The sequence below is a fragment of the Protopterus annectens genome, chromosome 4.part1 (assembly GCF_019279795.1).
Source record: "Protopterus annectens isolate FY-2018-M chromosome 4.part1, PAN1.0, whole genome shotgun sequence".
Classification (NCBI taxonomy): Eukaryota; Metazoa; Chordata; order Ceratodontiformes; family Protopteridae; genus Protopterus; species Protopterus annectens.
The window spans coordinates 1,008,425,625-1,008,449,041 of NC_056734.1; the positions used below are offsets into that span (position 1 = coordinate 1,008,425,625).

At 41.2% G+C, this 23,417-nt stretch overlaps 1 protein-coding gene across 1 annotated transcript in view; it reads right to left on the reverse strand.

Annotated features, from left to right (window-relative positions):
* The window catches only part of SENP5 (SUMO specific peptidase 5), a 1,029,054-nt gene that overhangs the window by 158,186 nt on the left and 847,451 nt on the right, over nucleotides 1-23,417 (reverse strand). The window contains exon 9 of the mRNA XM_044070892.1: nucleotides 5,376-5,459. Within this exon, the coding sequence (XP_043926827.1) occupies nucleotides 5,376-5,459 (84 nt within the window). The remainder of the gene's footprint in view (nucleotides 1-5,375; nucleotides 5,460-23,417) is intronic.

The following is a 23,417-nucleotide window of genomic DNA, read 5'->3' on the forward strand; positions in this document are numbered from 1 at the left end:
CATCCACAAAAAGTGGATCCAGGTTATGAGAAAGACAGCAAACAGAAAACCTCTTCCATTTGGATAAGTAGGATTTCCTAGTATTCGGTTTCTTGGCCTCCTGCAGGACTCTAAGCACGTCCTCAGAAAAATGGTGTCTATGTGGAATCAAAATCTTATCACCCACAGTGTCAGCTGAAGAGTGGACAGGTGGGGATAGATGAGAGATCCCTTGTCCTGTGTGTGTAGGTCAACCCTGTGAGGTAACTTGTGATGACTGCCCTTGACTAAATGCAGAAGTGGGAACGAATGCTGTCTCGGTCAAAAGGGAGTCACCAACAAGATTTTGGGAGCATCCTGTTGAATTTTGAACAGGACTTTTGGAATGAGGGGAAGGGGAGGGAAAGTGTAAAGAAAAAGATAGGGCATCCACTTTCCAAACCAGAGGACCTGGGACTCTGGCACAAAATAGGTCTGTTCAGAAGGGAGGCAAAAAGATCTATCTGAGGGGTATCCAGTGGTGAACAATGTCCATAATCACAGCCTTGTGAAGTATCCATTCATGGGACTGAGTTAAGGACCACTCAGAATATCTGCCACAATGTTTTGACCTGAAGGAATGTAAACTGCCTGAAGAGTCACTTGATGCTGGATAGCAAGATCCCACACTAGAAGTGCCAACTGGAAAAGATAAGATCTTGCCCCCCCCCCCATTTGTTTACATACCACATCAATGTGGTACTGTCTGTAAACATCTTGACAGGTCCAGGGGAGATGACAGGATGAAAAATCTGTAGCGCCAGCAGAAGAGCTCTCATCTCTGACACTGGTGTGCTCTTTCTGCTGAAGAGGCAACCACACCCTCTGCACCCTCAGGCAGCCAAAAGCTGCTCCCCATACCACATCTGAAGAGTCTGAACAGTTCCTGACAGTAAAGAGGGGGATGAAAAGGGGAGCTCTGGATTTAGAGACAACTGTTGAATCCACCAGTGAAGTTCCTTCTTGAGACAAGGTAGAAGAGGAATTACAGATTCTAGGGGATGCGCATGTTGAAGCCAAACTGACTTCAGAATCCAGTGAAACTTTCTCATGTGGAGTTTGGCCAGAGGGAGCATAGGGACGGTGGATGCCATGAACTCAGAGCTCTCAGAAAGGAGAGGAAGAAGGTCTTGGGAAGAGGCAGGGATGCCAGCATAGGCAGAATCTGAATCCTGCACCCCAGAAAAATATGGTCTTGAAAAAGAGTCAGAAAAGGCTTTTTGAAGTTTACTGTGAACATCAGACTTTGCAGAAGGGGAAATGGGAAAATGAAGATTATGCATTAATGTCTCTGGAGAGGATGCCTGAAACAGAAGGTCATCTAAGTAAGGAAAGACTTGGACCCTGAAGCCTGCAAAAAGCAATCACAGGAGTGAGGCATTTCAACATGCGCAAACCCTTGGGGAAGTAGAAAGGCCAAAGGGCAAAGCAGAGAACTGAAAATACCAGGAAGCAACAGAGAAATGTAAAAACTTCACGAAAAGGGGATAAATCGGGATATGGAGATAAGCATCCTTGAGATCCAGAGACACCAGATAAAGCCCGAGGAAACAAAACAGGGAACAATGCCTGAAGAGACAACATTTGAAAAGAGAACACCTTCAGATAAGTGTTTAGATGAGACAAATCTAGAACTGGTCTCCAAGTACCCTCTTTTTCTGGGCACTAGAAACATCCTGGAATAACCCCCCACTTCCCCCTTTGGGACACAGGCACCTGCTGAATAGTGCCCTGTGTCAAGGATCTCGAAGTACCTCTGGAAAGGAGGACAGCTCTTCCTGTGGGGGCTTAGGAATACCCATAAAAGGGGAAGAGGTTTCTACACCATGAAATATCCCTGGTGGACAATGGACAGAACTCAGGAATTCTAAGTAATCTGTAGCCAAACAGGAAGAGAGAGATAGAGGCAAAGAGGAAAGTGGTTGGGAAGAATAGGCTAGTCAGAGAGCACCTCGTTTATCAGGAAGAGGAGACCTCTGAGGCACAAACGTCTGAGTAGCCTTTGCAGAAGAGCCCGCTTACCACTGCTTTTTATCCTTAGAAGGAGGGCGAGATTGCCTATGAACAAAAGCTGGCTTACTGGGATAATTTCCCTGAAATTTAGGCACAGGAGGAACAAACACATGTTTAAGTTCCTGTAAAGCCTTGCCCTAATCCTGAAGGGAATTAAAGCAGAAGCAGTTTCGCCGAGTACTGTTCACTATCTAAATGAGCATCCATCAACTTAGCCTTAATATCATCAGGCAAAGGTTGAAGCTGAAGCCAGGAATACCTCCTCATCACCGACTCAAAAACAGCAGCTCTAGAGGAAGCATCAGCTGCATCATAAAGTACAGTTGTGTACACTTAACATAAATGTAGATGTTCGAGTGTATTCACTGTTGCAGTCCTGGTTTCCCTCCCTCCATCCCCCTTTTTTTCTTCTCTTTCCTTACAAGGGACATATTGGTATTTACTTTCTACTGGTGGGGTTCTTTCACCAGAACCTGGCTCCTACTTGGAGGGCTCCTGACAGGTTAGGGCAAGAAAAACTGATGTAATGGTGTCGGCTGCCTTACTTTATACTACTGACGACCTGACATCAGTCCTGAAGCGACAGCAACTGATGCAGAAATATTAAGCCTCTGGTATTCAGGCCGGCCAAGGGCTACCCTGGCAGGGATAACACAAATGTGATGACTGCAACAGTGAAACACAAAGAACATCTACACTTGATGGAATGACGAGCCACCTGGGAGAAAGTTCCCAACAGGGAAAGGGCAAAAGTTTTACCCAGAGTCTGGAAGATCAGAAATAACCTGAATGGCCTGGGAAAGAAAAGCCAACAAGTACCTGGACATATGGATCTGATAATTAACAGCTGTAAAAGTCAAGTTGACAGAAGTATAAACCTTCTTGCCTAGCCTTTCCATAGTTCTGCTATCTTTATCAGAGGGTAGTAACTTAGGAGAAGAAAACAACTGAGATGGCTTGTCAAAAGCTACAGACATCACAGAGAGGTCAGCAGAAGGACAGCCTGTACAAAAACTTACAGTCTTCAGGCACCCTATAGAAACTATCAGACTTCTTGGGGGCAGGGGGCTGGGAGCCTGGAGCCTTAGAAGCATTAGCAAATGCATCCAACAAAGCAGCCATGACAGGAGGAGCAGCAGGAGGTCCTGGAGAATCCCATCTGCTGCAGCTCATAATACCTTTTTTCTCAGAAACTTGACCATACTCCCATTTAAAGAACTCCATCATCCTAGATATTGTTTCCCCAAAAGAAATCTCTTCAAAGGGAGTATGAGGACTGATAGAGGCCGCTTCCTCAGATCCATAATCCAAAGGAGAGAGAATCTGAGAGGAGTAAGAAAGGGATTCCTCATCTGAATACAGCTCTTCCGCAGAAGAATCCTGTTCCCTGGGTCTTTTATGGTGGGTAGAGGACCAAGGGGGACTGGAACAGAAACTCCCTAAGGAGGTTTCAATGTCATTAAAGCACTAAACAAGCCATGAGTGAAAGGACTGCCATTTACTCTGTGGATCCTTAGAAGCAGGCGAAATAGGTTTAATCTTTTTCTTCAATGAGATATCCGCCTTACAGAATTTACAAAGTCTTGACCCATAAAGGCATTCAATAATGGTAGTAGGGACTTCTGCTCTGACTAAGATTTGAGGAACACCCCTAGGCCTCTCACAGATAATCAGCCATGGTTCCCCCTAAATGTCTGAAGTGGATGTCTGCAATGCCTCCTCGGATGTACTTTAAGTCAGGTCCCCACTGGCCTCCAACCTGGTCATGATAGAGGAATGCGATGATAAAGCCAGGTGAACCTCCGGGCATTCACGTGCCCCGGGAGAGATATCCAGCACAGGCTGAACAGCAGAAGATTCCAGCCTGAGTTTCTTGGCCTTCTTCACAGATAGTCATCGGTCAGAATGGGAAGTTCCCTTCATCATGTCCTTCGCAAGAAGCTTAAGATGCTGGTTTTCAATATAAAGTGCTAAAGAAGAGAGTTTATGAAGGGTCTTCTGTACAAAAGGCCTGACAGAACAGGACATATGGTCGTGCGAGGCACCATGGCAAAACAGACACTATTTGTGGTGGTCTTTATGAGGAATTTGTCTCCCACACTAGCATTTATCCTTCTTGGATGACATGAAACCCCACAGGCAACAATATAAAAAAAAAAAAGGTAAGTAAAATAAAACCCAACAGGGCGCTTATCTGCAATGGCTTGGTGAACCAGCAACAGAACGGACATTCAGACAGACGATCAAAAGATGGCGTTCGGACAGGCAGCACAGTGGTGCACAGCGGTTAACATTGAAGTAAGCCTCGCCGCAAGAGCTTCTCCAGTTCGATTCTCATCTGGGGTGCCTTCTGTGTGGAGTCTGCATGTTCTCCCTGCATTTGCGTGGGTTTCCTCCAAGTGCTCCAGTTTTCTCCCACTTTCCAAAGACATACATTTGGAGCACTTCTGCCCGGTCCTCTGCTAAAAATAGGCTCTGTCCCAGTTGGACTCTCCTGGTAAACAAATGTTGAATAAAATAAATAAGAAGTTCCAAGGAAGGTACGTCCGGACATTACCTTTATGCCCTATGCTACGCGAGGAACATAAGTGATGTACGGAGTACCTTAAAGCAACCTATGGGCTTTGGTACACCAGCCAGATGTTGGGCCGCCTTTGGCAATGGATCCCTAATGCAATGAATGCTGCAACAGTGAAAAGAAGGGACATCTCTTGATATGGTCTACAAAGCTCAAGAGAGTACTCTTTTTTTTCCAGAAAGAAATGTGAAGAAGTAATAGAATATAATCCAAAGATGGTAGTGATGCAAAGGGGCAATGTGAGGAAGTATTTCAAGAGCCAAAAATAATGGGCAGGCAAATGGAACACTCCTTCCATAAGGACAATGGTAGTTTAAAAACAAAGTATACTCAGTTCAGACAGAGGATATAAACTGTGGGCTAACTAAAAAGCAGCAGTTTATTCAACTGACAGTAATATAAACCATCTTACAGATAAAGCAATCATTACATGTCATCAAACCTATTTATAGCCAACTTATGCAGATGTCCTTACTGATTCATGATCTTTATTGTTAACTCCATTCTTCTTCATTTCGGAAAAAAAACCCACTTTGCATAAAATAAAGCAAACACAACATGTAAAACATGATTTAATACCCTACAGTGCAATATTAATAATCTTTCTAAAACTTTACACACAGGGCTTAATGATTGTAACCCATCTCAAGGTGTTAAACTTGTCAGGCAAATGTGTACGTATTATTCTCAATACAATATGCATCACACTCCATTTACTAGAGTACTAAATTTATAACTTAAATGAAAACATTCTGCAAAGCCCTACCTTTGTAATAGTGGTCTGCCAACCATCTAAAAATTCTGGATGATTCTTCTCTTTAGCTTCAGTGTATAGATATTTCCTTATGTTCTTTGAAAAAGGAAGCAAAAGGTATTTTTATTTAAGATAATATAATAGTATAAAAAAAACTTAGTCATTAAAAAAATGATGGTACATGTAAACTCTTGGTTAATCTTAGAACAATGAACGAAGTCACACAAGTATAAACTCTTACTGGGATGTCTGAGTAGAGGAAACATTTTTGATTTTTTGTGTTTACTTTTTGGGAATGATGCCCACTTTAACAAGTTGTGCAGATCAGACTCCTGATGAAGGTTGATTAATGACCCTGGTACTTCCTCCCATACTAATTTGTGGAATACCCTTGGGTCCTTCTGAAATAGGATAAGTTGCCCCCTTCTCACCAACTTTGGTAAGATCAGTTGTATCGGCTGTGTGGGAATCAGACATCATGCTGGCCTCCAGCAGGGTCACAGTAGTTGAAACCTGAGAAACTGTCAAATGTACCCAAAGTTCCAAAACCTCAGCTGGTATGTCAGAGACTGAGCAGTCAAAGGATCAATTATAAGCCTCTTGAATTTCTTCTTTGGAAGGAATGGGAAGTCAGGAGTGGAAAAGTCTGACATTTTAGGATGGGTGAGGTGCTGGGTCACCAGGAATTAAGGGAGAAAAGGTGAGTATATAGGGTTTTTGGTATGAACAATTGGCAGATATTGCAATTTTTATAACTCTGCATCTAGGCGCAAGAGACGCTGGAAGTGAAAATCCTTGTAGGTAATTTGCCTACCACAACAGCACTTTTTTTCCTTATTAGTTGACATCTAATAGTACTGAAACACAAACTGTTAAGAAAACACAAGGAACGTTCCCTAAAAGAGTACTTATCTGAACCAGTGAAGGCACAAGATACCAAATACCATGGATAGAACAGGCTGACGGGTGTGAGACCTGTGTTTGGATTGGTGGCGAAATAGTCTGAAGTTTTACTGTCATACGTCAGCTTATGCACCCTTGCGGGCTTAGGTCACATGTCAGATGTATAGCTCTATTGATGGTTTTGGCTTTGCTATGGATGTCCATGTTATTTGGCGAGATAACCCAACAGCTTGAAATTCTGCAACACTGATCTAAGAATGGACATCTCTTGCTATGAAGGGAGGAGGATTTTCACGGCATAAACATCAGGACTACCACAATGAAATGAGTTTCCATTTCCAAAAAAATATTACTATGGAGAGTCCAATAAATCACTGTTGAAGTTTAAAGTTTGCTGTTCGAAATAAAAAATTTTTCCATCAAAAACAGGAAAGCCTTTTGCAATGAAACATCTGCTATTAATCACTGGAAGATGCCACAATATTCTCCAAGCTTACTTACTCGGATACTAAGGACAGTCATCACTAGAATAAATCACAGTTCTATTTACTGGGACTTTTCAGGTGAAATAATTTTATAGTGTCTGAAGCAACTTGGCTCTGCAAATTGGAGGATTCCACTGTCGCTGTAATTTGCAGTGTTGATCTAGACTAGAGTATAGTTCTGGTCTTTCATGCAAACACCTTAAAATCTCAGCTTCAATTCAACCTTCTCCAGTCTTCTTTTTCTGACATACTGGGTCAGTGTCAGTGTATCACTTTAAATGTACACAAATGTTTAGTGAATGACTTACTATAGGTATGGCAAGAGTAAGGAAAGTAAAACTGTGTGAGGAACGTACCATAACAGTAGGCACTCAGTTACATCATTGTTGTAGTCATTACTACTGGGACTTCAGCTGCTGAAGGCCTGAAATCCAGGCCTACTTACACAGCTATACACCATTCTTCCTGGCCAAGCTTATGCCAGCTTCCTTGGGGCATGAACATGTTCATAGTATAAGATGGTGGTCAGCCTGTGCCATGTTTAGTTTTCTTGCACTAACAGCCTTCCAAGCATTTCCTGGTTATCAACATGATCTACTCCCTGGAAGTCCTCTCATGACTCTGATACTGTGTATTTTAAACAAGAAAACCCGAGAATCCTGGATCCTACAAAGACAACCAGATCTCAAAAATGTAGAGACCTCCCCAGGATGGCAGGTGTGGGAGGCTATGGAGGTGATTTGGTAACCACTCCAGCCCTTGGATGCTCAAGGGAAAAACAAAAGCAGCGTAGATGGAGAGAGGAAAGCTGTACTACAGTGATCCTACTCATTCTATAACAACATACTTACATAACTGTATTATCAGATCACTGTTGCAGCAATTATGACAACTGGGATGCAATGCCCAATCTACAAGTTGTAAACAAGAAGTGCCTACTACCAAAATGGCCAGGGTGCTCACCCCTCTAATAAAATCAACTGTTACTGTGGCTCATGTAGAATGTGGCTGAACATGCCCTTTCAGGATCTTTCCAATAGCACAGTAACAAAAGTTAATGCACTGAGCCAGTTATTTTCAGACAGCCTGTTTAGAAATTGCCATCTCTTCCATACTGGCTGTAAATGAGATAAAAAAATGCTCAGTTTTTCCTTATGTCTGTGGTTTTGTCTAGGTAATAACTCAGCTGATTGTGCACATCCAAGGAATTCAGTACTTCCTTATCTAATTTTTGGATTAAAAATATTAGCAACTGCATGGGCTGGTTTAGAGTCAACTCTAACCACTATTTTTGTAACAAATGGATAATGTTCTTGCAGAAGACTAGAAAAGGCTTCTTACAAATCAAGGCAATATGGCAATCCTCTTTGCTGAACAGATTGCCACCAGAATGGCTCGTCTTCCAAGTCAGGAATTTAAAGTCGGGGCAGTTTCTTCTTCAGACAAAATTAAAATTTACACACCGTGTTCACTAATTTCCTAGATGATTTCAGGTATAATACCCCTTTTGCGTAATAATCCTTTTTAAGCATTGTTTAACCAGTAACAAAAATGCCAAAGGGGGTCCAAAGGAAGAAAGGCTGAGATGGCAAATGTATACACAATGTGGCACAATCTACTTCAAAACAAGTATAGTCACTGACATTCCTGCAAAACTAGTGTATTAATGCCTCATTTAACACTTTACAGAAAACCTCCAATCACTTCAACATGATTTCTTATAAATAGGCCTCTTATCTCAAACTTAAATTGTACGCAAGCCCTTACAGAATAATCCCACTGAATTGCCAACTCTGGCTCACAGATAGAACACAGGAAAATCAAAATAGGGGAAGTTGTGGGACATCTGTGTGCCTCACTATTGAATCATCTATGATTAGTGTATTGGGCAAGGTGTTTAGCCTTAGGGGCTTTAGTTGAGGGGCATACTGTGGAGGTGAGCTGTGTGTCCTGTGGTTTGTGCTGTGCTGTGGTGGTCGAGTGTTTTTCTGTCTTGGAGGTTTCTGCTGTTTGCGTACATTTCTACTGAGAGCCTCCATGAAGGTGGGTGTGGGGTTTTGTGTTTTTATGTGAGAGTTGTGATGGTGGGTGTTCTGGAGGGCTACATGTTAACACTAGTGACATCTGACACTAGCCCATAACAACAAAGCACACACACACACACACACACACACACACACACACACACACACACACACACACACACACACACACGCACACATGAAAAAGGATCTCCAGTCTCCAGCAGGGTACTTTTCTGCCAGCTTCAAAAGTTAGAAGTCAAACTGACAGACTGATGATTCTATCATTGATGCAAAATGTACTGTGGTAATAAATAAATAAAGATGACATTTACTTACACCATCTTTATACTGGGGATATGCTGATGTCCTACAGAAGCTTTTGTTAGCCTGACCAGTAGAAAGAGTCCAAAGACACTGAAGTCAGGCAAGTTACCTGGGTCTTCCATGGCAGAAATACTAGTACTGTTGTTTACCACAATGAGGATCCATACAAAGCTCATCATTCACAACGGATGTTTAAGTAATGTGGGATTAGACGTTTTACAAATACATATCTGAACTGCATACAGTGACCACAAAGAAAACAAAAGGGGTAAGACAAGGAAGCCGTTTGTACGAGAATAGGAGCCTTTGAAAGACTAAAAAATGTACTCACTGGTTTTGACTGGGTTAACTCCACTACTGTTAGTTTATATTTAAAAGGAGCAGTCAAATATGAATATCACCTTGCTAAGTGTAATTTAGCCAGTTTTAGCCCTCCTTTAGTTTTATATATATATATAAATAGGTCAGGTATATTTTTATTAATCAGGGAAGGAAGTTGTGGATGATAAAAAAATGAAGAAATTTATTTGGGAGGGAAGAAGACAAGAATTAAATGTGTTAGATTGATCCTTCCTCAAAAATAAGGTGGTTTAGGATTACCCAATTTGAAAGGATACTTTACAGCCACACAGTTAAGACTATTATACACAACATAAGCAAGTTATAAAACAAAATGGAAAGGGATGGGGATGAAATATGGGGAAGTTCTTAGAAATAAGGAGAGATTTGGATTTTGGATGCAGGTCCTAAAGAAGAATAACAGTACAGAATATTCAATTCACAAAGTAGCAGAAAGTATTCCAACAAACAGCCAAGCCAACATGAGAATGGAGAAAAGAGATTTTGCCAATAGAGATGACTGCAATCAGGCATATAGAATTTACTAGAGAAAACTGGCAAAGGGGAGAAAAAAAAAAAAAAAAAAGATTGGGATAAAATACCTAGAAAGGGTGTGATGAAGCCAGGCAGAAGTTTGAAGTCAGAAACTGCATTCCATAACAGATACTGATAAGAGTACAGCAGTGATGCCAAAGGTGACACACCACGACATTTTGGGTGACACACCAGCATTCACTAACACTAGAGTTACCAAAGAAACTGAATGAAGAAAAATACAAGAAATATGTGACCCTGCATTTATCTATTAAACTCAGCAACAAAAAAGTAATTAATTGAAATTAATCAAATCAAATGCAATGTGTTCCACATTTTTCAGTTCAATTCAAAATTACTATTAAAAGTAGGGTAATTTTTTGGTGCACTATTTTAAGTCCAATCATCAGTGCGCATATCATTTTCCCTATTGTAAGTAACTGAATTTTCTTTTACGTCTATAATACATAGCAGCACACGATTGGACTGTATTTTTTTTAAATAAGTAAATGCCTATGTAAAGAATTGTTCCTCTTTTGTTAGGGGGGGTGACACACCAGCAGAGTTACAACAGGCATTTTCCAAATTTTTGACACACCGAGCCCAAAAGGTTCGCCATCACTGGAGTAGAGGTAAAGAGGATGGGATAGGGGAGTGCTAGTTGAAAGATCCAGCTCTGGTATTGTTTTTTAGTTGATTCTGCCACATAAAGGTGCTGTTATAAAAAGGGACAATCAATAGGGCACATAAAACATTGGATGAAAACTATAAGAATCAGAAAAGAGGTGGTTAGAAAAGATTGTAAATTACCTTTCTAGTCTCTTTCCAAAAGAAGAATGGGAGGAGATTTGTATGGGTTCCAAGTAAGCAACAAGGTCCAGAAGGTTGAGAATTTATGATTAGAAGATTTGCATGGCTATGTTGATACCCCAATCAGACTTCAGAGAATGTATCCACATGCAGATCGCAAATGCTGGTGGTGTAATGGAGAGAAACCACTGGGAACATTTTTTAGAGAGTAATTTACAGAGTACTTTGTTACAAATGCTTGGGAAGTAAATTGCTGTAACGAAGGAAATGATTCTTTTGACCTGATAGTTAAGATCTGGATTACCTAGACACAGTACGACCTTACAAAGTTTAATGCTACTTGCTGACAAAAAGAAGCAACTTGTACGAAATATAAATCAAAATCTAAACATTTTTTTGAAGTAATGTGTATTGTAAAGGAGATAAAAAGAACTAGAGGTGGAATTTTTGGAAAAGGGAAGGAATAAATTACATAGAATGCACAGCTGTGTAAGAACATTTTCCATTACAGTAGGCTTTCTAATAGATTACTGTTGCAGTAGCCTAAACTATACGAGTCTGACCCCTAGCAACTGGTCAGCTTTAAAAAGCTTCAGTGCATCCCACACACTAACTTTCAGGAGCTAAGGCAGAGCCTCCTATAAAATGTTGGAATGCATAACTCTTCATACCTTTTTTGCCACTAAAGAAAGCACACTTCCTGGGGGTTCTGAAAAACGAAGTCATCTAGCAATCATATAAAACTGAGGAGATAAATCCCTTGTTGGGGAAATCTTTCCACTAGTTTATTTTTTATTTATTTTTTTAGTTTTATTTAGTTTTACATTACTTTGTTATTTTATGAAGAAAAATATGTTTTTCGGTTAGAATTTTTTTTTGTGTTGAGAAACTTATTGAGGTTGGACTGGCAAGACATTTCTATGGGGGTGGTTATATAAATGTGTGAACTTTCAATTCTGTTTAAAAAAACTTTTACTTTCTTCATTTTATATGTGTGTGTGTGTGTGTGTGTGTGTGTGTGTGGAGGGGGGCAAGATACTGTGCTTGTGGGGGACTGTCAGTGGTAAGGTTATCTCAGAACCACTTGTTCTCTACTTTCTATTTTACCAATGTGTTCAGGCTGCTCTTCCCACTTGTGACATTCCTTTCTTTGCATAACTATGGAGTTACCTTCAGTCTCTGTGGTCACATCTTCTACTGGTCGCAAAAACAGGAGGAAAATCATTAAGAAGCCTTCGGGTGTCAGGCCAACTCTTACTTTGTCTAAGCTGATGATGAGTGACTCTAGTATGGCCATTTGTTGTTCTTAAGACCACTCATCTCTTTCACCTGACACACTTGGTGCAGCATTTACAGCCACCAAACAGTGGGGTATAGTCACATGCTCTGCAGCTGTTGGGATGTCCTTGTCAGGCATGGGAAAGCCACTTTTGTAAGGGTCAAAGGTCTTCAATTGACAGAAGTGGGGAACATTGAAGCTGGGCCTGGTAAGGGTCAGTCAGTGGTCAGGGAAAGAATACTTAGTGAGAAAAACTTCCCAGACTCCGGTCACTATTTCTAGTGTTAGGGCAGATTTACTGAGATTTGCAAAGGAACTTCCTTCTGCCTTTTCCTTGTCTTCAGATTCTTTAACCATTAAAAGCAAATGAAAAAGGTTCCTTCTTTTTCTTACATGGGTATTCAGTCAGAACAGAAGACTTTACATGGGGATGTATCTTTTTCTCACACATTATGTAAGTTGAAAGAGTTTTTTCAGTAGGATCACAATAAAATTCCCATGGCACAGAACATGTAGTATTATTTATTACACAGTTAAGGCTGTCAAACACAGCAGCTACCCCGCATGATTTGGTGAATGTTTTTTCTCACTACTGCTACTTTTCCTGACAGTCAGCCTCATGTTTCCAAGTCAGAAAGGTTATATAAGGTGCCCATACATATAATAATCCATTGTCTAATGCTAAAGCAGATCCAGCAGTTATTTCAGTCTCAGAATGTGGCTAATAAACAGGTTTCTGTTGCTAATCTCATTCGCCTGACAAGAATAGGAAAACTATAAATAAGTTGGGGAAGGAGATTAATTCTTCCAGTACTTCTGGATGTTGAACTGCCAAGCTAATACATTCAAGTTTTTGTTGTTATCCTTTGAGATTATGCAGAAGTTAATGGTGAAATGTCTGAGGCACCAGTTAAAGAGTACATATGCTGCTGCAGACTCATCTTTTTTTCAGAGTTGTTTCTTCTGGCTCAGTTTTTTCACATGAGAAACATTTTATTAAATTATCACTTATGACACAGGCAATCATACATTTACATAAATGAAAACAAACCATAATGACATTTTTAGCTGCAAACATTGTACATCACTTATCTATCCAATCACTGTCAAACATTACATCTCATTCAAATTCTGCCTTTTTTAAACCTCATTCCTCCAACAAAATATTATTCTGCAAAGTACAGTTGTGTACACTTACCATAAATGTAGATGTTCGAGTGTATTCACTGTTGCAGTCATTACATTTGGGTAATCCTGCTAGCAGGTTGCCCTCAGTCGGCCTGAATTCCAAAGTGCTGGGTTCTGCTTCGGCTGCCGTCGCCCCTTCCCTGACGTCAGGTCGTCAGGGGTATAAAAAAAAGCAGCCTACGCCATTTTCTTTAGTTTTTCTTGCCCCAGATGTCAGGTGCCCCCTAAAAGGGTAGCCAAAATTTATATATATAAAAATACATGCACCAGTATAAACTTTACCTTCATCTACAAGCAAATACACCACATAGGTTCCCATCAGAAGAAAGGGGGATGGCGGGTGGGTAACCTGGACTGCAACAGTGAATACACTCGAACATCTACATTTATGGTAAGTGTACACAACTGTACTATGTTCATGTTTCACTGTTGCAGCCATTACATTTGGGTAGAGTCCCAAAGATATGGTTGGGAGGCTGGAGCTAAACAGCATTAGGAGCGGCTATGAGGCCCTGCAGAACTGCAGTGGCAAAGCCTGCCCTGGACTTAGAGTAGAGTGGCAGATGATAGTGCTTTGTAAAGGTGTGCACTGAACTCCAAGTAAAAGCCTCTAAAATGTCTTTGGTTGGTACTCCCCTGAGAAAGGCTGCTGAAGTGGCTGCAGCTCTGGTTGAATGTGGCCTAATGCCCTTAGGCACCGGCTTGCCATGGTGTAAGTAGCAGAAATGAATGCAGTGGCCTATCCACTTTGAAATAGTCTGCTTTGAGATAGCCTTTCCTTGTGATCCTGCAGCATATGTCACTAGTAATTGCTCTGTCTTCCTGAAAACTTTGGTTCTGTCCAAGTAGAATCTAAGCTGTCTGTGTACGTCCAAAGAATGCGGAATTCTCTCCCCCTTGTTCTGTGGCTTTGGATAAAAAGTTGTCAGATGAATAGTTTGGTTAAGAGCCACACTGGACACCACTTTAGGCATAAATGTTGAGTTTGTCCTCAGAGACCCTGCCTGGATAAAAAATGATAAAAGGTTCCACAGCCATGAGTGCCTGTAGCTCTGAAACTCATCTTGCAGAAGTTATTGCTAGGAGCAGAGCTTTTATATCAGCAGTAGCAGCTGGCTCAAAAGGAGGCAGGATGAGTTTTTCCAAGACATAGTTGAGGTCCCATGCAGGCATTGGTGATCTCCTTGGAGGCCTTAATTTTTTGGCTCCTCTGAGGTACTGCTTTAATAAGGGATGAGAAAAGATTGGTGGCTCTGTATTGTAATGAGCCGAAATGGCAAATGCACGAACTTTAATAGACGAAAAAGATAGGCCTTTGCTCAGCATCTCAGTTAAGTATTGCAAAATCTGAGGAATATTTGGCACAGCTCTATCAGTTCCTTGTGCCTGGTTCCAAGCACAGAATCTCTTCCATTTTCCAGCGTAAGATTTTCTAGTACTAGGCCTTCTGGCTTCCAAAATGACATCCATCACAGTTTTACTGAGAGGTGTGTTTTGTATGACTACATTATTCTCCAAGCTGTCAGGTTTAAAGTCCTGAATTGGCTGTGCAGGATCTGATTGTTTTGCTGGGACAGTAGATGAGGTATTTGAGGTAAGGTCCAAGCTGGGCATTGAGACAAGTTCCTTAGGATTGGATACCAGTACTGGCGGGGCCAGTCTGGGGCAATCAGTATCATCTTTGGCTTCTCCTGTCTGACTTTTAGGAGTACCTCGGGGAGGAGAGGCAGTGGGGGAAAGGCATATACGGATAGTTTTTTTCCAGCTGAAAGATAGGGCATCCACTTTCCATGCTTGTCTGTAACAAGTCCTTGTGCAGAATCTTTTTAGTTGGTAGTTGTGAGGGGAGGCAAACAGATCTATGTCCGGGCATCCCCATTTCCTTGTTATCATGCTGAAGACTTGTGGATCCAGCTGCCACTCGTGGGGATCCATGAGGTTTCTGCTTAGTTCGTCTGCCAGAGTATTTTCCCTTCCTGGCAGGAATTGTGCCTGCAGATGTACTTAGTAAGTCAATGCTGTGTCCCACAAAGTCATGGCTAGTCTGCAAAGGGGGTAAGAATGTGTGTCCCCCTGCTTGTTTATATACCACATGACAGTGGTGTTGTCTGGCTTTATCAGTAGTTGTCCTGGATGTAGTAAGTTCTTGAAGGCTGTCAGGGCATTTTAAACAGCTAGCATCTCTTTTTGATTGATATGTAGATGCATTTCGTTTGAGGACCATGTACTCTGAATGCATCTTCCTGCCATGTGGGCCCCCCAGGCATAATCTGATTCATCCGTTGTTAGTGTCTGCCTGGCTGGGGGTAATGTGAATGGCTGTCTCTTGTTTTGGTGACAAGCCTTTGGCCACCATCAAAACTCCTGCTGCAGGCAGGGAATGAGAGTAATCATTGTTTCCAGGCTGTGGCAATGTTGAGTCCAAACACTTTTTAGGTACCACTGAAGTTTCCTCATATGCAGTCTTGCATATGGAATTAGTAGAATGCAGGATGCCATGAAGTCCAAAGCCTGCAGGATTTTTCTTTCAGATAACTGGACCTTTGTTGCCAACATTTTGAAATATGTAGTCAGTTGCCTTTGTTTGTCTGGCATGAGATAATCCATCCTGGCAGTTGTATTTAAGCTTGCACCCAGGAATATTATCTCTTGAGAGGGTACTAGTTTTGATTTCTTTTCGTTGACTGTGTACCCTTAGGCATGTTAGAAGTCTTTCCATGAACGCCAGATGCTGTAGAAGAATGTCCTTGTTCTCTGCTTGAATTAGACAGTCATCCAAGTAAGGATATATCTGTATTCCTCTGTCTGCAGAATGCAATTACTGGTGCCAGGCACTTTGTAAAGACCCTGGGCGCAGTAGATAAGCCAAAGGGCAGTGCTGAGAATTGGTAAAGCATTGAGCCAGCCTTGAGTCTGAGGTATCTTCTGCATAATTGTCTGATTGGGACATGCAGGTATGCCTCTTTTAGGTCTAGAGTCACAAGCCAAGTGTTCTTACCCAGCATGGGCAGAAGCTGCTGCAAAGTCAACATCTTGAATTTTTGAATATCCAGGAATGTGTTTAGAATAGATAGGTCCAGTATTGCTCTCCAGGCCTTGTCCTTTCTGGGTACCAAGAACAGTCTTAAGTAAAATCCTTGTCCCTGCTCTTGCTCTGGTACTTGTTGAATGGCCCTCATATCCATGAGGGATAAGACTTGTTTTTGTGCCTCTGCCCATTGATGTTTTGGCAGATCTGGCCAGCCGTTTGGCTTTGGCAGGGTATGGAAATGAAACTTGTAGCCTTGTGACACAATATTTAGAACCCACTTGTCCTGGGTTATAATGTGCCAATTTTGAGAAAAAAGTGCTAATTTTCCCCCTAAGGGTGCTGCCAGGAGATACGTGCTTGGTGCAGGCCAGGAGATACGTGCTTGGTGCAGGCAGGGGGAAGTCATTGGGACTGTTTCCTATATGGTTGTGATTTGTCTTCTCCGACTTTGGAGGTAGAAGCACCCCATTGCTTTGACCTGTATGAACCTTGCGCTTGGGATCTGCCTCTAGGGCATCTGGATCTGCCTCTTTGAGGTCTGTCTGACACAGGAAAGGACCAGTTCTTTGTAGGCCAGTGCCTACTAAACCTAGGTGGCTGTACTTGTAAAAAATATTTGACAGTTTGCATAGATTTAGCTTTGTCCTCCATTTTCTTTAACACCTCTTCTGTCTTAACACCAAACAAAGTATCATGCTGTAAAGGTGCATCTAATAATTTAACTTTGATATGATCAAGCAGATTTTGTTCCTTTAACCAAGCATGCCTCCTAATTACAGAACCCGTAACTGCGGCCTTGCAGGAGGCCTACAAAGAATCAAAACCACATTGCAAAGTATGCTTTCCATCTTGTTCAGCTGCATGCAATAAATCCTGCATTTCCTTGTTTTCTGTACATTCAGAGTTTAACAACATTTTGTGTTTAAGCAATGCCATGACATGTTGCTGATATTTGAGCATATGAAACTGACAGTTTAAGGCACTTATAGCCAAGGTAGCAGATGTGTAAACCTTTTTCCCCATCTATCCAGTGCCCTAGAATCTCTGTCAGAGGGGTAGGGTTCTTTGCAGCAGAAGCCTTAACTCCTTTGGGACCCTGTGAAATAGTTTCTGGGTCTGCAGCAGGGTTTTTTAAAAAGGAATTTATGAGAGTCAGGAACCCTGTAATATCTGTCAGGCTTAACAGGAGCTGGAGGTAAGGAGTCAGGGGTAAGACTAGACTCCGAAAACACATCATCTACAATGTCTAACACAGGTGGAATGGCTAGTGGCCTGTGTTGAGGTAGTAAAAGGAAATCCCTGAGCCTCTTTTTAGATTCTGAAAAATCTTGGCTCTCCCAGTGGAAATGCTCCCTCATGGTATGCAAGGTTTCCCCAAAAGAATAGCCCTCTGGAGGAGAAGCTGGAGGTATCGATCCTTCAGCATCAGAATCCTCATAGACGGGGAAGAGAATATTCCTGATCAGAAGAGGAATCAGAAGAAATAGAAACCTGAACTGAAGATTCAGTCAGTCTCTTGCCTAGGCCTCTTATCAGGAGGGGGGTGGGAACCCCTGATCAAGGTAATCAAGTCTTCGCCCATTTTGAGCATCTGTTTTTTGGGCATAGATGCCTGTCCACTTGGCTCTTGAGTTTGTTTCTTTGCTTTAGAAGGTGCTTTAGTCTTTGCCTTTGAAGCTGAAGTCAGTTTAATGTAAAGATGTTTAGGTCTGAATACACCCTCAGAAGCCGGTGCCTGCTCAGCAGCTCCGGACCCATCTGAAGGAATAGTATCTGAGGCTCCAATACCTTGAGTTTCCAGCGGCATGGCCGACTCCACATGGGAGTCAGTAGCGGCCTGCGACTCTAAAGTAGCGGGCGTCAGGGGCTGCGAAAGCACCTCACTGAGAACCGGCACACCGGCGACTGACTTAGGAGAAGCTTCGTTGTCCGTTTTGTGCCTCGGTTGTCTATCTCTCGGATGGCTATCTGACAACATTTCTGGATAATTAAAATTGCGTCTAAAATAGTTTAAAGCAAAATCATACCAATGCTTAATAGTGTGTTGGTTAAATCTAGCACAAAACTGACAACCAGAAACATTGTGATTAGGGCCTAGACAAGGAATACACTAAGAATGAAAGTCCTTATGAGGTATTTGCTTTCCACAAGAAATACAATTATTTACTTTTTCTGACAATGGTCTGGAGCAAGAAAAAAGTTCCCCCAACGGAGTACTTAGCTTTATTGAAGACTTCGGATCTGAAACTCGAACACGAAAATCTCAGGAGTCAGCCGACCGGCACTTGTGAACTGCTTCTGCTTCGGGCACCGCGCAGCAAGAAAGACTAAAGAAAATGGCAAAGGCTGCTTCTTTTATACCCCTGACGACCTGACGTCAGGGAAGGGGCGACGGCAGCCAACGCAGGACCCAGGACTTTGGAATTCAGGCCGACTGAGGGCAACCTGCCAGCAGGATTACCCAAATGTAATGACTGCAACAGTGAAACACGAAGAACATGTATTGTTCCTATAATTCCTATTTTTTTCTACGGGATTTGCTTCTACCCTTTTCTAAAGATCTCATTTCCAGTTGTTTTATTCTGTGTTTTTGGCAGCCACCTTAATTAGACTCGGCAAAGGCCTAGGCAATTCCGATTCTGTTTTACAGTTCAAAAAAAAAAATCTTTAGTTTACCAATTTGCTCATCCAGTATTTCTGATACAGTAGTTTGCAGGGAATTTTTAAAGTCTGCCAACTCATTACACTCCCAGAGAATATGTTCCCAATTACCTCATTCTTCCCCATCACACCTCCAACATTTGCTGTCTACCTGAGGAAAACGTATTTGGCGTTTACTTGGGGTATAAAAATACCTATGTAAAAACTTCCAAGCAAAAATCCTAAATCTTCTAGACTTTGTTGCATATTTGGCAGACATACATATATACCCACCCCCATTGTTTCTTATTGAATTGCTTATCCACTCTTTCCTTCTCAATCATTTCTAACCTCCTTTGATTGATTCTTATAGTTATCATGCAATAGTTTTATATGCTTTACTAATGATCCCTTTAACAGCAGTTTCTGTTCTAGATTCTACTAAAAACTCTACCAGTCCTGGTCTTTCGCTTAGGATTCCCCTACTTCTTTCTCTTTGTCTATACTTTGATATCAATCCATGATAGGGAGGGGCAATTTTCTAGCCCGCAATCCAAATAAATTCTTGCCTCTTCCCATTCTATTACTTTTCCCTCTCTAATTATTTGCTCCCAATACCCTGGTTCCTTGCCATTTTTCTCCAATAAATTATGCATCCCTATCGGCAGAATCTCCTTTCTCCACTTCCATGTTGGCTTAGTTCTTTGAATACTTTCTGCTACATTACGAATAACTTTATGAATATAATATTGCGTACAGTTATTGTTATTCTCCAAAATCCTGGTATCTCCTTGTTTCTTGAGCTTTCCCCATTTTATCATTATCCTTTTCCACTTTGCATTTTCTGCTTGTGCTATGTACAGGAACCTCAAAAGTGTATAGCTGTGAAATACCCCTTAAAATCGGGTAAACCCAAACCACCTTGTCTGACTGAAGAGTCAGCTTATCCCACTTGACTCATCATCTTGCCCTCCCAGATGAAATCCTTCAGATCGTTATTAACTGCTATCCACAACTTCTCCTCTGGTTGATAAAAATATGCCTGACCTGTGTATAACACCAAAGGAACTAAAAAAAAGTTTTAACTGCTTGTATCTTGTTATCCATATCCACAAAACAGTTTACAATTTTTCAGTTTTTGTATTATCTTTTATTTAGTCTCTTCCCAGATATCCTTAGCTGCTTCTAGTTCAGTTTTGAGGAAACATGTTTGGCTCCATTTTCAAAACCTTCCTGAGGAAATTAAATCTGAGGTTTTAATTTCTCCCTTATATAAACAGGTTTTGTTTGGTCCTTCTGCAGGTGAGGTGCTTTAAGCGTGACGAAAGGGGAAAACTGATTCAAGGAATGACTTTTCAGCCCTTCTTTTTCAGACCAAGAAACAATTTTCCCTCCTCCTCAACTTCCTTTTCCAACAGAAAATGTAATCCTCAAGGAGCTGGAAAACAGACTAAAAAATAATGGCAAAGAGTCTAAAAAGAAGGGAAAAGACCCTAAATGCCAAATCCAGCCCTCCCACTCAGCATGACTATCCACCTGTGCAGGTTCTTCCCACCTGCCATCATAGCGACCTCTAAATATCCCCTCAGACTTTGGCTTACATGTTGGCATCGGATATTTTCAGACAACTGGGTTCAAAGAGTTATCCAGAAGGGCACATTTGGTGATGGGAATCCCTACCCACCTTTCAGGGGATTCCTCCTTGTCCAGGGAACCAGAACTCCTTATTTACTCCCATCCTGCAACACATGCTGCTGGAATCACAGAACCAATGGCTTCCAGTTTTCTAGGCAAACACTTCCATTTTAGGATTTTCCTAGTTCCCAGGCCAGAAGGATCCTGGAGGCCAGTACTGGATCTTTCATATCTGAACCTTTTAGTCAAGATTCCAAAGTTCAAAACATAATTTCAGCTCTTATCAGGAAATGTTTCACTTCTAATCACTCCTGACTGTAAGGTAACTGCTCTGCCCTTTTGCAGGTTCCCAGCTCCTTTATTACTCTGTCATCCACTTGCAACACAACTGGCTTATTCACATCAGAGTATGTTAGTACTAAATCCTCTACAACTAGTTTTAGTATTTAAAAATTATTTCTTCAAACCTCCATTCCTAGGTTACAACTTACTCTAACAGCTTTGTAGAAGTTTACATGCTCTGCAATGCCCATATACCAAACGTGTGAACACACACACGCACTTTTCCTGCATTAGGTTTCAAACTCCTTGACATTAGAATATGACCCATGCAATTCAAATTTGCTATTCTGATTCTACATTTGCTTTTAAGCCTGAAGTTATGCTGTTTATAACAGCTCGGCAGCTATATTAGTCCTGTAGCTCTTGGGTCTGATCCACGCTAACAGATCATCATTCAACATCTTTCAAACCTTCAATTACTTGGGCAACAGCTCTCTGGAATATTCAGATGCTGACAAAAAAACAAAAAAATAACAGCATGACTATGAAAACTGTTCCTAGGGGTGAAATAAATCTTGACTTGCATCTAGTATTAAAAATAAAAACAAAAAAATATATAATTTGGTATTATTGAAACCACTTCAGCTTTAAGCAATGGGCAATATCCTGTTTTATACCATGACCCCCCATTAATATTCTAAAACGTGCACGCTGATTGGCCAGCGTGCACGTTGTAAATCGACTTATACTAATGGAAAAAGGTCCGGTCACCCGGACTTTTTCCATTAGTATAAGTCTTTTTTAAAACACTGTCTCGCTATGTTAAAGGAGTTTAACATAGCGACACAGGCTTAAAAAAAGCAACGGAGATGTCCCTTGCTTTTTTTAAAGCTGTCTCACTATGTTAAACTCCTTTAACATAGCGACATGTATGTAAAAAGCAAGGGAGATCTTGCTTTCTCCGTTGCTTTTTTTAAACCTGTCTCGCTATGTTAAATGGGTTTAACATAGTGAGACAGCTTTAAAATAAGCAATGGAGATCTCCGTTGCTTATTTTAAAGCTGTCTCGCTATGTTAAACCCATTTAACATAGCAAAACAGTTTGTAAAAAGCAATGGAGATCTTGCTTTCTCCGTTGCTTTTTTCAAAACTGTCTCGCTATGTTAAATGGGTTTAACATAGCGAGACAGCTTTAAAATAAGCAATGGAGATTCTCCATTGCTTTTTTAAAAGCTATCTCGCTATGTTAAACCCATTTAACATAGCGAAACAGTAAAAAGCAATGGAGAAGATCTCCGTTGCTTTTGCCCACAGCTCTGATGTACTGTGTAGGCTTACGCATGCGCAGTACATCAGAACTGCCGCGGATAACAGACAGCGGTGGAAGGGCAGCAAGGAGGCATTATACAATGCCATTATTTAAGAAAAGTAATTATTATTTTTCTTAAATAATGTCATTATATAATAACCCACTTCTGGGTGTGGGTAATGCTGGATTTACCCACGGTTGGCTTTGTTTGGTCCCGAGGGCGAAGCCACGCCAACCGTGGGTAAATCCAGCATTACCTACACCCAGGCGTGGGTTATTGCTATATTAACCTCTCATGTAAATCAAAACAAATATGATTTTTTTTTTTTTTATAATAGTGACAATACTATCATCCATTATGTTTTCTCCAATTGCTTCTTAATACAATAGGCATCTTTCAGCTCCTATTTTACTTTACTTCTGAGTGCCACAGTTACTTCTGTAAGACTACACACCACTAAAACTAAATCATACTTTACCTCTACATCATATGCTATGGCTTTTCCACAGTACTTGAGTTACTGCTGTGACACTATGAAGAGTTTCCTGAACATGCAGCCTTTGGTTTCAAACAGTTATTTATTTTTAGGCTTCTCAAATATTCTATAACCTAGAATATTAGAATTCAATTCCATGTCTGCCACTACTTGAAAAAGATCAAACATTCTGGTACAAGATCAAACATTCTGGTACTGAAATAGCAGCAGGGTCTGACCCAAGAGACCTACTTGGTGACTGGAATAAAACAACATACATACATATTTATTGAATGTCAGCCAGACTTGCAAACTTAAGAGTTTTGACAAACTACTGCACTCTGCATCTCAATCCAATTTATATTACACATTCAATCAATTTTCAGCAATTGTTTTCAACAGTGCCTTACAATGTATCTCAACATTTCAAAAGTGTCCCATTTTTGTATGTCACAGTGTCTTTTTACTTCATTAGTATTTCTGTGCAACATGAGTCTTTTGAAGATGCTTCTTTCTGCTTTCATAAATCTTACAAAAATGTCCTTGGCTCCCTAATGTAACTGCAGATGCCTTAATTGCAAGTCCAGAAATTAACAAAAATAAAACAAAACACAAACTACAGGAGAACAACAACAAATGCTGGCAACAGATGTTGTTCTTTCAAGCTTGCATGGCGCAGCAGAAGGGTGATGCATCTTTGCTGGCTCTCCTCTTATCCAGAGCTGCTTTTTGCAAGAAGCCAAGCCCCCCCCCCACACTCAGCAAGCAACTGCCAGTGTGGAGAACTGCTGCACT